General features: G+C 44.4%; 1 protein-coding gene and 1 long non-coding RNA gene across 4 annotated transcripts in view; both read left to right on the top strand.

The window, feature by feature from the left end:
* The window catches only part of dram2b (DNA-damage regulated autophagy modulator 2b), a 79,558-nt gene extending 73,558 nt beyond the window's left edge, over window positions 1-6,000 (top strand). For all 3 annotated transcript variants that reach the window (XM_048612052.1, XM_048612051.1, XM_048612053.1), the window contains one exon: window positions 361-6,000. In XM_048612052.1, coding sequence (XP_048468009.1) covers window positions 361-471 — 111 coding nt within the window. In that variant the 3' untranslated portion in view covers window positions 472-6,000. The remainder of the gene's footprint in view (window positions 1-360) is intronic.
* A 302-nt stretch (window positions 6,001-6,302) lies between these two features.
* On the top strand, window positions 6,303-8,929 carry LOC125486066. Its single transcript, XR_007264751.1, has 2 exons — window positions 6,303-6,571; window positions 7,681-8,929. It is a non-coding gene; the product is annotated as an uncharacterized LOC125486066 (long non-coding RNA).
* Window positions 8,930-14,002: the final 5,073 nt, after the last annotated feature.

Genomic DNA, 14,002 nt, shown 5'->3' with positions numbered 1-14,002 from the left:
GCCTCCCCCTGGCCGGCCCTGCAATGCCAATTCGCTAACATCAAGCCCACAACTTTTTCTGTGGGCAGCACTACCACTGAGTTGTTAATGGGTTAAAACAATGAAAATTCTAATGAACGTTTTCTGTTTTCAGTTCTGAGGAAGGGTCAGTGGACCCAAAACGTTAAGTCTGATTTTTCCTTCACAGATGCTGCCAGACCTGCTGAGCTATTCCAGCAACTTTGTTTTTGTTCCTGATTCACAGCAGCTGCAGTTCTTTTGGTTTTTAAAAATTCTAGTTGTTTGATTTGAAATCTGCTGCTTGTTTCCACGATTACGCCCTTTGATCCTCTCTCTCTCTCCTTTTCTCACCATGAACAGAAGATCACCTTGCATGCTGAAGTGGATTTGCACGGTGACACTCTCTATGACAGACTCCCGGGACACATGCATGTTGGCGAGCACAGTCCGCTCCTTGCAGGAAGCCTGTGACCTGAAGAGACATGGACACAGCCCCTGACCAAGACCACAAGCTAATCCTTCAAACCAGCCTTAAGTGCCTGGCTCCAGCCTCTCAACAGCTGGCATATTTTAACTTGATTTTTTTAACCCTGTTTGTATGTCACACGTGGACTGCTCCTCTGAATGAATCTTTACGTCTATTTTTTAAGATATTAATTCAAGACCGTTTACACTTTAATTATGAACAAGATATAAAAATTATTAGACTTGCTGATATTTCCAACTCAGTCTTGGTGACACCTGTTGAAGGTATCAGGCTGTCTCAGCTGACTAGGCCACAGACCATGATGCTTTGCGGTAGAGAGCTCTGTTGAGTGAAACAAAGTGGCCTCAGCAACACTGATGGGCCAGAATTAAGGGACAACATCAAAGGATTACGCAAAGACCAATGTAGATTTAAGGAGACAACTCAGCAATTCTTCAGAGGGATGTTTGGAAAATACTGCAGGGCCTTTCTCCCTGTTTGCCCATGGTGAGAGTCTGTGGACTTGGGGGGGTAGGGGGGTGGCGGTATCGCCTCAGCTCTGGTATGTCAGCTGCTGCTTCTGAGTATGTGACCCTGGATTGACAGGGTAAAAGAGGAACAACATTTAACAACACGGATCCCAAACTGATCACAGTTGGCTAGAGTCAAGCCGACCCAGTCAATAACCAGGGAGCCACATTCCAACACTCCAGGATGAATTCCATCAGCCTGGATATTCTAATAACCAGCGCTTAATAATGCACATTGCATGTTCAAAATTAATTAGCGAAGTGAGTTTAGCACATTGCCCTTGGGTCACATGTTCAAATTCAGTCAACAATATGAAACCCTCCTTTCTTGCTGGCATAAACTTATAAAATGCACTTAATCGCTGTTTCAACCCACAGAAATGTAGCAAGAAGTACAAAATTGTTTGATTCAGCAGGGGCAGGCATGGGTGGTTTTTCTAGGACATGTATTCCTGGATAAGGGTGGGAGTAAATATAGGAGGGATGGTGTAGAGGGAGCTTTACTCTGTATCTAACTCCATGCTGTCCCTGACCTTGGTGTGTTTGACGGGGGATGGTTTCATAGAGTCATAGAGTAATACAGCCTGGAAACAGGCCCTTCGGCCCAAACTGGTCCATGCTGACCATGGTGCCCATTCAGCTAGTTCCAATTGGCTGCATTTGGTCCATATCCCTCTTAAACCCTTCTCATCCCTGTACCTATCAATTTTTTTTTCAAAAGTTGCTATTGTACCTGCCTCAACCACTCCCTTGGCAGCCCATTCCATAAATGCACCACTCTCTGCGTGAAGAAGTTGCACCTCAGATCCTTCTTAAATCTATCCCCTCTCACCTTAAACCTATGCCCTCTAGTTTTCAATTCCCCATCCCTGGGAAAAAGACTATATGCATTCATCCTTTCTATGCCCCTCATGATTTTATACAGCTCAATAAGGTCACCCCTCATTCTCCTACATTCCAAAGATAAAAGTCCTATCCTGGCCAATCTCTCCCTATACCTCAGGCCTACTGGTCCTGGCAATATCTTCATAAGTCTTCTTTGCACACTTGCCAGTTTAACTATGTCTTTCCTATAACAGGGTGACCTCACCAATGACTTATACAACTGTAACATAATGTCCCAGCTCCTATACTCAATGCCTTGACCGATGAAGGCCAGCATGCTAAATGCCTTCTTCACCACCCTGTCTACCTGTGACACCACCTTCAATGAACTATGTACTTGTACTCCTAGGTCCCTCTGTTCCACAACACTCCTTAGGACCTTACCATTTACTGTATAAGTCTTACCTTGGTTTGACTTTCCAAAATGTAACACTTCACTCTTATCTGTATTGAATTCATTTGCCAATCCTCAGCCCACTTCCCCATCTGATCAAGATCCCTCTGTAATTTCTGATAACCTTCTTCGCTATCAGTACTTCCTAATTTTGTATCATCTGCAAACTTGCCAATCAAGCCTTCTACATTCATATCCAGATCATTTATGTAAATCACAAATAACAAAGGTCCTAGCAGCGACCCCTGTGGCACACCACGAGTTACAGACCTCCAGTCCAAGAAACAACCTTCTACCATTGGCCTCTGCTTCCTACCATCGAGTCAATTTTGAATCCAGTTAGATAGCTCTCCCTGAATCCCATGCGACCTAACCTTCATGACTAGCCTGCCGTGCGGGACCTTGGCACAGGCCTTACTAACGTACATACAGACAACATCCACTGCCCTATCCTCATCCATCCTCTTGGTTACCTCTTCGAAAAACTCTAAAAGATTTGTCAGACATGACTTTGTGCGCACAAATCCATGCTGACTATCCCTAATCAGACCTTGACTATCCAAATGTTGGTTGATCCCAACAGTATCCTCTCCAATAACTTGCCTACCACTGATGTCAGGCTCATTAGTCTGGAGTTCCCTGGCTTGTCTTTGCTACCTTTCTTAAACAATGGAACAACATTAGCCATCCTCCAGTCTTCTGGAACTTCACCAATGGCTAAAGATGAAGCAAAAATCTCTGCAAGGACCTCTGCAATTTCTTCCCTAGTCACCCACGACATCCAAGGATGGACTTGATCAGGCCCAAGGGATTTATCCACCTTAATGCGCTTTAAGGCTGCAAACACATCCTCTCTGTAATGTGTGCACAATCCAAAACATCCCCACATGTTTCCCTTGTTTCCTTAGCATCCATGATTCTCTCCTCAGTAAGCACTGAGGAGAAATATTCATTAAAAATCTCCCCTATCTCCTGTAGCTCCACACATAGATGGCCTTGCTGATCATTAAGGGGACCTATTCTCTCCCTAGCCACCCTTTTACTCTTAATATAGCTATAGAACCTCTTGTGATTATCTTTAATCTTATCTGTCATGTCCATGTCATACCCTCTTTTTGCTCTTCTGATTTTCCTCTTAAATGTGTTCCTACACTTTTTATAGTCATCTACTGATTCACCTGAGCCCGATAGCTTAAACCCAATGTATGCCTTCTTCTTTTACCTGCCCAGAGCCTCAATATCCCTCGTCAGCCAGAGATCCCTAAACATGCCAGCTTTCCCTTCACCCTAACAGGGACATACTGTCCTTGGGCTCTTGATATCACACTTTTAAAAGTTTTCCCTTTTGCCAGTTGTTCCTTTTCCTTCAAACAGACTCACCCTATTGACCGCTGCTAGATCCTGCCTAATGGTCCCGAGATTAGACCTGCACCAGTTTAGCATATTAACCTGTGGATCTGTCCTATCTTTTTCCATAACTATGTTAAACAGTGCTCCCTGATGGACACTTCAGTCACTTCCCGACCTCGTTTCCCAAGACGAGGTCCAGTGTTGCACCCTCCCGAGTAGGGCCTTCTACATATTAATTTAGGAAACTTTCTTGTACACGTTTGACACATTCCACCCCATCTGGGCCTTTTCCCCACTGGGTGGCGCAGTCAATACAGGAGAAATTAAAATCTCCAACCAATACTACTCTATTATTCCTACAGGTATCTGCAATCTCTCTACACAACTGCTTCTCTAGTACCTGCTGGCTATTTAGGGGTCTTTAATACTGTTCCAACAGAGTGACCATCCCTTTCTTGTTTCTAATTATAACCATACAGCTCATTTAATGACCGCTTATGAATATCCTCTCTAAGCACAGTTGTTATGTCCTCCTTTATCAAAAGGCATTGAGGGGACTTTACTCTGCATCTAACCCAATGCTGTCCCTGTCCTGGGAACGTTTGATGGCGACAGTGTAGAGGAAGTTTCATTCTGTATCTGATCCCATGCTGCCTCTGTCATGGGAGTGTTTGACGGGGACATTGTCGGGAGAACTTTACTTTCTGTTTTAAACTGAAAAATCAAGTTACCCAAATCTTTTAAGGTGTAGAGGAGGCTTTACTCTGTGCTGTCCCTGCCTAGGAAGTGTTTGAGGGGCACAGTGCAGAGGCTGCTTTACTACCAGTTGAAAAGAGTAAAGGAAGCTTGACTGTCTATCTTTGACCTCACCCCATACGCTATCACATGAGCTATCGCACTGCTCTGTTTACTGGAAGTTGAGGTTAGTGTTCTAGCTGATAAAGATTAATGAGCTGTTACTGGGAAACCAGCTTTTCGTGGGAACTGTCTAATGTTTAAAACATACAAAGAGTGACTTGCCTATGTGCAGAGAATAAGCTACAAACCATGGTCTCTGACCTAAATACAGACCAGTGGTTAGTGTGCTGCTCAAGATCTAGATGCATCATGAACCTCACCCTAAATTTACATCTCCCAGTGTTGCAGACTCATTCTCAGTCTCTCTGATACTCCGTCTTTTACACAATTTATCTCTGACGCACTTTTGTTTCACTCATTTGATCGATAGCTGTCTCACTCAAAAGCCTCTTCACTGTATCTCTCATCCATTCAGTCTCACTCCTAATCTCTCTCTCAGTCACGCTCTGTCTGTCTTACTCTTGAGATCTCAAACCCAGGCGAGCTGTATTCTTCACTTTTTATACTTTATCCTTTTAGTTTTTGACAAATAGGAGCTGCTGTAAAATCAACTTGTGCATAGAGTGAGAAAGAAAACAAACCAGATAAAGGGAGTGATAGACAGCAAACCAGCACCCGAGGAAGTGGGAGGGGAGGTATTCCCGAACAGTTAATTTATCAAACTGTCCCTCAGAAATGAAGGGATACGGAGACACTGTGTGGGGTGAGGGAGAGCTACATTAGGGTTTAGTCAGGGAGAGGGGAGAGTGCACAGGGGCTGGATGGATTTTGTGTTCTGTTTTGAAATGTGGCTCCCTGGGAGCAGCAAAGATTGAGTTAGTGGGAAGGGAAGGGAACAGAAGGGAAAGCTGCCATCTGTGCCACAGGTGATAATTCCCAGGAAGTGCATGCAGTAGCTGGTCATGTGATTGCTGCAATGACAAGCCTTCAGTTGCTGCCTCTACCTGGTGAAAGAAGGGTTTTCATTGCTATAGCACTTTCCTCCACCTTAGAGTATTCCCCCAAAACTTTCTGCAGTGCAGAACCTGTTCTGATACAGGGAACAGTGGCCCATTAGTGCACAGCAAGATGCCAGAAAGCAATAATGGCCACGTAATCAAGCAACTGACCAAGCTACAGGGGAGAAAGCTGCTGTGGAAGCTTTCCCATCCACCTGAAAGGACTGATAGGGCCTCGGTTTAACATTCCATTTCAGCAGACAGCACCTCACATAGTGCACCTTCCATTTGTACTGGGAGGTGAGCCTAGATGTTTGTGATGATGATGTTTTTGAACCATGACCAGTGGATTCAGGGTTAAGTGTTACAAAATGAACAACAGTGAGCGCTCCAGTCCAATTACAGGGCTGTATGGAAATTCTCTCTCTATAAACTCAAGGCCACCTTTTTGGGGTGATGAAATGAGTGTGGAGCCAAAGATCTTTCCAACTGCTTTTGTATTGGTCAGGGTGAGACCAGGATATACTTTGAATTGAATAAGACTTCCTGAGTTCAAAAATAAATCATTTTCACGTCAAACAAACTGAGTTTGGATATCGACCCAATCATGACTTCTAACAGACAGGAATTATTTCTAAATTAATTCTCAGATGGTGGGTTTGCTTCTTCAGTGGCTGCATCCACATGAGGGATTGACCCCAATGCCATATGGAGGGAATTCCAGGATTTTGACCCAGCAACAGCGAACGAACAGCTATGTATTTCCAAGTCAGGATGGTGAGGGGCTTGGAGGGGAATTTACAGGGGGTGTTGTTTCCATATAAATGCTGCCATTGTCCTTCTAGATGGAAGTGGTTGTGGGTTTGGAAGATACTGTCTGAGGATCTTTGGTGAATTTCTGAAGTGCATCTTGTAGATAGTACACGCTGCTGTTACTGAGCATCGGTGGTGGAGGGAGTGAGTGTTGAAAATGAGGGGAGTGGATGTTCTCACCTTAATTCCTTTCAAAGCTAGGTGTATTTCATTAGGAGAACTTCTGATATTATGGATGGAATCTCGTGAAGCTCCCAGGAGTTTGAAGTGAGGCAAGCAAGGCACTTATTTGACCAGGAGTTCAAAAGTCAGCTTCCCAACAATGGGATGTAAACAGGTGAGCTTCCTGTCAACAAGCAACCTGATTTTCATACATTTACATGTCATGCTCGCCTGTTAAAAAGCAACCTCCCCAGAATTAAGGCTATCATTGTGGTAAAATTGTCAGTGAATGAGAAACACAGGCCTTCAGATTCATGGCTGCTTTAATACAGCCTGTGATGGGGGGGTGGTGGGGGACCCTTTTATAGCACAGTGGTCCCTACCCCTGAACTGAGAGACTTGGATTCAAGTCCCACCTGCTCCAGAGGTATATAATAGCATCTCTAAACAGGTTCATTAGGTTAAGTTAGAAAGAACACAGCCTGCAACAGCTGAGCTATATCCTGGGCGATGCAGTGAGTAGGAGCTGCCTTTCTTTTTCCCAGGGACCTTTTGGAGAGACACATTGATGATTGAAATCAAGCGGCAACAGTACAGAGGGTACTGGGTATGATTGGTCAAGGGAAGGATGGAAGAAGTCCCGACAAAGCCTTGTGAGGGACAGAGATAGGCAGCTGGGTTCCACAGAGAGAGCTATGTCTGTTGATATTAGCTCAGTTTGATTGTGGGGAGGTCAGAGGAGATAATGGGGAGGTCAGAGGTCCTGAGAGCTGAGGGGAATGTCAAGGATAAATGGAGGGTTGAGAATCATGGATGCAGGTGGAGGGTGTAATGGCGAGCAGTAAGTCCAATGCAACATGGGAAAGCTGAAAGGCCAACGATATCTGGTCAGAAATGATGGGATGGATCAAAGGTCAAGAAGACAGAGCAAGGCTGAAAGTGCTAAGGTTGAAGGGTGATGGAGGGGAGGTCGAAGGTGATTGAGGAAGGGTGCAGGATGATGGCTTACACCTTCAGTGTTATTGGTTGAGTGACCACAGGCATGGCTATGTCAACAAGAAGGGCTCTTGGAACCTCAAGAATGGGATTGACCGCAGTGCAATGGGTGTGCCGGTGCTGTGTATTGGTTTACCCGTTGGCCAAAAGTGCTCAGGACAGGAGGGAGGGCCTCCTGCTGTAATCCCTTGGAATTAGGACGTGCCACCACTCCCACACAGACTTGGGAAGAACCTGTGGATGGCATGAAAGAATGATTACACTTGAATATTTGTTGCTTTGGTACAGGGTGACAGCGTTTACAAGGATCCAGATGGACAGGGAATGGCAGCAGAGAAAGTAGGAACTGCAGATGCTGGAGAATCTGAGATAACAAGGTGTAGAGCTGGATGAACACAGCAGGCCAAGCAGCATCAGAGGAGCAGGAAGGCCGACGCTTCAGGCCTAGACCCTTCTTCAGAAATCAGGGAATGGCAGCAGTTTACAAATCCCTCACCAACAGTGAGAACAATTGTCCTGGTTGCAACACGAACATTGAGTACCTTTTAAACACGGCTCCCTAACCTTCAGCCTTCTGAGGTAACAGACTTCCTATCCTTCCTACCATGTGATTGGCTGTGTTCCTCAAATTTGGAGCTGATTGCTGGGATATTGTATATTTCCAGCTGTGTCATCAATAATCTCACCATTCTCGTAATATTCTTCCCTGTTGACCGAGCTTCCATTAGTCAATGGGCAAGCCCTGTATTCACCCACCAGAAAAGCAAAACACAACTTGGAGGCACAGTACATTGCTGAATATTCTGTAATGCTGTGTGAGTCACTATGGACCCTGCCTATCAGAATTATCCCTAAGGGTGTGTCCTAATAGAATACACAGAATGGTCAATCATTACTTCACTCTCCAATCTGTGCTGAGGCAACCATCTCAGTTACATCGATAGAAATGGGGATCCATCATGAGGTTCGGTCACTCTCGGGGTTGGTTCAGACTTGGGATTTGGTCACTTGGTTTGGTCAGTCTCGGAGTTCAGTCAGGCTTCATGAGACCATGACAGTAGGCCATTCAGCCCATTGAGTCTACTCTGCCATTCAATATATCATGGCTAATCTGATAATCAACTCCCCATATTCTGCCTAGTGCCCATAACTCTTGATTCTCTTACTGATTAAAAATCTACCAGGGTTCAGTATTGGGGTTCGGTCAGTCTCAGAACGTAAGAACTAGGAAGTAGACCCTAAGGTCTTTCAAGCCACCCCCCCTCCATCATTTGTACCATCGTGTCTGATCTTCAGCTACACCTCCACCTTGCGTATGTTTCCCAGATCCTTGATTCCCTAAGAGATTGTTTGTCTCAACCTTAAATATAGTCAACAATGGAGCACCTGCACCCCTCTGGGATAGAGAATTCCAAAGATTCACAATTGTTTGTGAGGAAACCCCCTGATTTCAGTTCTAAATGATCTTGTTAATTAGAAAATGCCTCATTTATCTTGGTTTCCTCATTATCTTATTAAAAAAAAAACTCAAACTTGATTCTGTCTGAACATACTGTAATTTTTCTCAGTGTGTCATTTAGACTTCCTTTATAATAGGTTCTACCATTTTCCCAAAGGCCTTTGTCAGGCTAACTAGCCTGTTTTCTCTCTCCTTCCTTTCGTGAGTAATTGTGGTTCATTTGCTAAATTCCAATCTGAAGGGAATCTGTGATAACAAGGTGTAGAGCTGGATGAACACAGCAGGCCAAGCAGCATCAGAGGAGCAGGAAAGCTGACGTTTCAGGCCTAGACCCTTCTTCAGAAATGGGGGAGGGGAAGGGGGTTCTGAAATAAATAGGGAACTTCTTCAAGGTACGCATCGTTAGAAGAGGCTTCGCAGTGGGGTTAAAATTGTTTCAGAGATAGTAGGAACTGCAGATGCTGGAGAATCTGAGATAACAAGGTGTGGAGCTGGATGAACACAGCAGGCCAAGCAGCATCAGAGGAGCAGGAAAGTCGACGTTTCGGGCCTAGACCCTATCTCTGAAGGGAATCTGCATCATTTTAGAAAATCCCCTATTTCTGCAGGCACCTCTCATAAAACCCTTGGGTTTAGGCCAGGAGACCCTGGGGATTTGTCGGCATTTAGTCCCTTAACATTCTACAATGTTATTAAGTAGAGACATTGTAGACTTGCTCACTGAGCCGGTGGGTTTAGTTGCAAACATTTCGTCACCCTGCTAGGTAACATGGTCAGTGCACCTCCGCTGAAGCGTTGGTGTTCTGTCCCACTTGTTACTTATATGTCTCAGTTTCCTGGGGTGGTTGGTACCACTTCCTGTTCTGTTTCTCAGTGGTTTGTACACAGGATCTAATTCAATGTGTTTGTTGATGGAGTTCTGGTTAGAATACCAGGCCTCCAGGAATTCCCTGGCATGTCTCTGTTTGGCTTGTGCGATTATGGATGTAAAAACTGAAAGACCTGCGGCTTGTGAGATTATGGATGTGTTGTCCCAATCAAATTCATGTCCCTCGTTGTCCGTGTGTAGTGAGACAAGTGAGAATTGATTGTGTCTCTCGGTGGCTAGTTGGTGTTCGTGTATCCATATTGCCAGTTTTCTTTCAGTTTGGCCTATCTAGTGTTTCTCACAGTCCTTGCATGGTCTTTTGTACATTACACCGCTTTTGTTGGTTTTGGGTATGGGATCCTTTACATTCGTCAGTAGCTGTCGCAGGGTGGTTGTTGGTTTGTGACCTACCCTAATACCTAGGGGTCTGAGTAGTTGTATGGTCATCTCTGACATGTCCTTGATGTACAGTAGGGTGATTAGTGAGTCTGGTCGTGTTGTGTCTTCCTGTTGTGGTCTGTCTCAGAGGTAATGGCAGATTGTGCTTTTTGGGCATCCATTCCTTTTGAAGACTCCATATAGGTGCTCCTGTTCTGCTTTGCGTAGTTCTGGCTTGCTGCAATGTGTTGTGGCTCATTTAAATAGTGTCCTGATGCAGCTCTGTTTGTGGGCATTGGGGCAGTTGCTAGTGTAATTGAGTATCTGGTCCATATATGTGGTCTTTCTATATATGCTAGTCTGGTGTTCCCTGTTGTTCCTACATTCTACCATTATGTCCAGGAAGCGTAGTCAGTTGTTGTTCTCTTCTTTTGTGAATTTTATCCTGGTGAATTTGCTGTCTATGTGGTGATGGGTTTCTTCCAGTTTTGTGCATTTAATAATCATGAACGTGTCATCTACATATCGTACCCAAAGTTTGGGTTGTATAGTGGGGAGTGCTGTTCATTCTAACTTTTGCATTAGTGCTTCAGCAATCAGTCCTGATATTGGGAATTCCATTGATGTTCCATTGATTTGTTTGTATATGCTGTCATTGAAAGTGAAATGGGTTGTGAGGCACAGATCCAGTAGTTTCATGATGGTGTCCTTATTGATGTTGTTGGTTTCCTGGGATGCCTGCTTACTTGATTTGTCCAGCAGTGTGGCAGTTGTCTCTTTAGCAGGGTCGATGTTTATGGATGTAAACAGTGCTGTTACGCTGAAGGATGTTGAAGGATCTTGTCCTCTTCTATTCTGGTGTGCTTATATTGTTGGGGAATTCTTGTGATGAGTGGATGGAGTGGGTAGTGTTGTCAACTAAGTATTTCAATTTCTGTTGTAGTTCTTTGGCCAGTCTATATGTTGTTGTGCCTGGTAATGAGACAGTGGGTCTGAGGGGGACCCCTTGCTTGTGTACCTTGGGGAGTCCATAGAATCGGGATGTGTTGGATCCCATGGGCTTCATGTTTTGGTTGTCTGTCTTGCTGATATCTCCTGAGTTGTGTAATTTCTTCAGGGTCGTTGTACTCCGTTTCCCTAACTGTGGTGTCGGGTCTATTGCCATCTGTTGGTAGGTTTTGGTATCTGCTAGTAGTGTGTTAGCTTTCTCAATGTATTGGGCTCCATTAAGGATTACTGTCGTGCATCATTTGTCTGGTGGTAAGATTACAATGTTTCTGTCTTTCTTGAATCTTTCCAGGGCTTTCCTCTCTTCTGTGTTGAATGTGTTCCACTTACTTTTTCAGCTCAGTGTTGGGACTATCGTCTGTCTGATGGTCTGTTGTATTTCCTCCATGAGTCCGTTGCTCTTTAGTGTTGATTCCAGTGCAACCACGAAGTCAGTTTTTTTTGGCATCTTTGTAGTTATAATTCAGTCCGCGTACTAGGACGGTCTTCTCAGTGTCTATAAGTGGTCGGTCTGAAATATTCTTGATCCATGTTCCTGTGTTGTCCACGTCGTTGTTGTGCGTGATTTTGGACAGTTTTACTTGAAGGGCTATTCTTTTCTTTATTCTGGTCTTTTGTTGTTGTACGGTGATGGCTTGTTCCAGTGTGGTTTTCCATTCTTGACTGGTTGCGTTGGAGTATAAAGGCTTTTGGCGCACAATTTCCCGCTCGTATTTGTCGAGGCAGCTGTGGGCATCATTGATCATAACCCTTATCATTCTGCCGCCATTCTGCACAGCTGTTCTTCATGCCTGTGGATTGTTAATTGGTGGTTTATATTTTAAGCTTGGTGGTAGTACCTGTTTTCTGAGGCATTCGTGCAGGAAGTACAGTCATTCATGGGTCGTGTTCTGACGGATGGCATTTGTCTCTCATCTGCAGGCCAGTATGAAGATGTTGCGCCCGTAGGTGTTTAAAGGTTTTGAGAAGATTTGTATCTCGGGTTATGGATGATGTTGTAGATTTTTTGCTTGCCGAGCTGATGTGTTTTGTTGCAGATGTATTGTTACCCCATGAGGTAACATCGTCAGTGCGCCTCCGGTGAAGGGTCAGTGTTCTGTCCCACTTGTTATTTATATGCCTTGGTTTGCTGGTGGTTTGTACCACTTTTGGTTCTGTTTCTCAGTGGTTTGTACACAGGGTCTAATTCAATGTGTTTGTTGATGGAGTTCCGGTTGGAATACCAGGCCTCCAGGAATTCCCTGGCGTGTCTCTGTTTGGCTTGTGCTATTATGGACGTAAAAACCGAAAGACCTGCAGATGCTGTAAATCAGGAACAAAAACAGAAGTTGCTCGAAAAGCTCAGCAGGTCTGACAGCACCTGTGAAGGAAAAATCAGAGTTAACGCTTTGGATCCGGTGACCCGAAACATTAACTCTGATTTTTTCTTCACAGATGCTGTCAGACCTGCTGAGCTTTTCCAGCAACTTCTGCGATTATGGATGTGTTGTCCCAGTCAAATTCGCATCCCTCATTGTCCGTGTGTAGTGAGACAAGTGAGAATTGGTCGTGTCTCTTGGTGGCTAGTTGGTGTTTGTGTATCCTTATTGTCAGTTTTCTTCTGGTTTGGCCTATGTAGTGTTTCTCACAGTCCTTGCATGGTATTTTGTACATTACACCGGTTTTGCTGGTTTTGGGTATGGGCTCGTCAGTAGCTGTCGAGGGTGATTGTTGGTTTGTGACCTACCCTAATACCTAGGGGTCTGAGTAGTTGTGTGGTCATCTCTGACATGTCCTTGATGTACAGTAGGGTGATTAGTGAGTCTGGTCGTGTTGTGTCTTCCTGTTGTGGTCTGTCTCGGAGGTAATGGCAGATTGTGCTTTTTGGGTATCCATTCCTTTTGAAGATTCTGTATAGGTGCTCCTGTTCTGCTTTGCGTAGTTCTGGGTTGCTGCAATGTGTTATGGTTTGTTTAAATAGTGTGCTGATGCAGCTCTGTTTGTGGGCATTGGGGTGGTTGCTAGTGTAGTTGAGTATCTGGTCCATATGTGTGGTTTTTCTATATACGCTAGTCTGGAGTTCCCCATTGTTCCTACGTTCTACCATTATGTCCAGGACTGTGAGGAACACTACATAGGCCAAACTGGAAGAAAACTGACAATACAGATACATGAACACCAAATAACCAGCAAGAGACATGACTAATTCTCTGAACTGAATAGAGGAGGCAAAGAATACAGACAAGGTAAGAGAGGAAAATAGTAGGGTCACAGAGTCGTAGGGTCATACAGCATGGAAACAGACCCTTTGGACCTCCTCGTTCATGCTGACCAGATTTCCTAAACTGAATTAGACCCACTTGCCTGCATTTGACCCATATTCCTATAAACCTTTCCTATCCACGTACCTGCCTAAATGGCTTCTAAATGTTGAAGTTGTACCTTCCTCTACCACTTCCTGTAGCAGCTCATTCCATATATGCACTGTGTGGTAAAGTTGCCTCTCAGGTCCCTTTTACATCTTCCCCCTCTCACCTTAAATCTATGCCCTTTACTTTTGAATTCCCTCACCCTGGGGGGAAAAATACCTTAGGTATTTGCCTTATCTCTGCCCCTCATGATTTTATAAACCTCTATAAGGTCACCCCTCAGTCTCTGATGCTCCAGAGGAAGAAACTCCCAGCATATCCTTATTATTCAAACTGTCCAGTCTCAGTAACACCCTTGTAAACCTTTTTTACACGCTTTCCAGTTTAGTAATATGGGAAATGAGTGGCAGAGGTGGTAGGAAGTGATTGAAAGAAACACCTAGGAAAACACTAATATTCAAGTCTAGCTATTATGGGGAAAACAAAAGGACAAAATTAAAGGCTCTGATTGTCTATAACATTGATAATACATTTCTAAGCACACATTGA

This window comes from Rhincodon typus, chromosome 25, assembly GCF_021869965.1.
Source record: "Rhincodon typus isolate 14 chromosome 25, sRhiTyp1.1, whole genome shotgun sequence".
In the NCBI taxonomy this organism is placed as follows: domain Eukaryota; kingdom Metazoa; phylum Chordata; class Chondrichthyes; order Orectolobiformes; family Rhincodontidae; genus Rhincodon; species Rhincodon typus.
The sequence above is the reverse complement of the archived record's forward strand: the minus strand, read 5'-3'. Positions and strand labels throughout refer to the sequence as shown.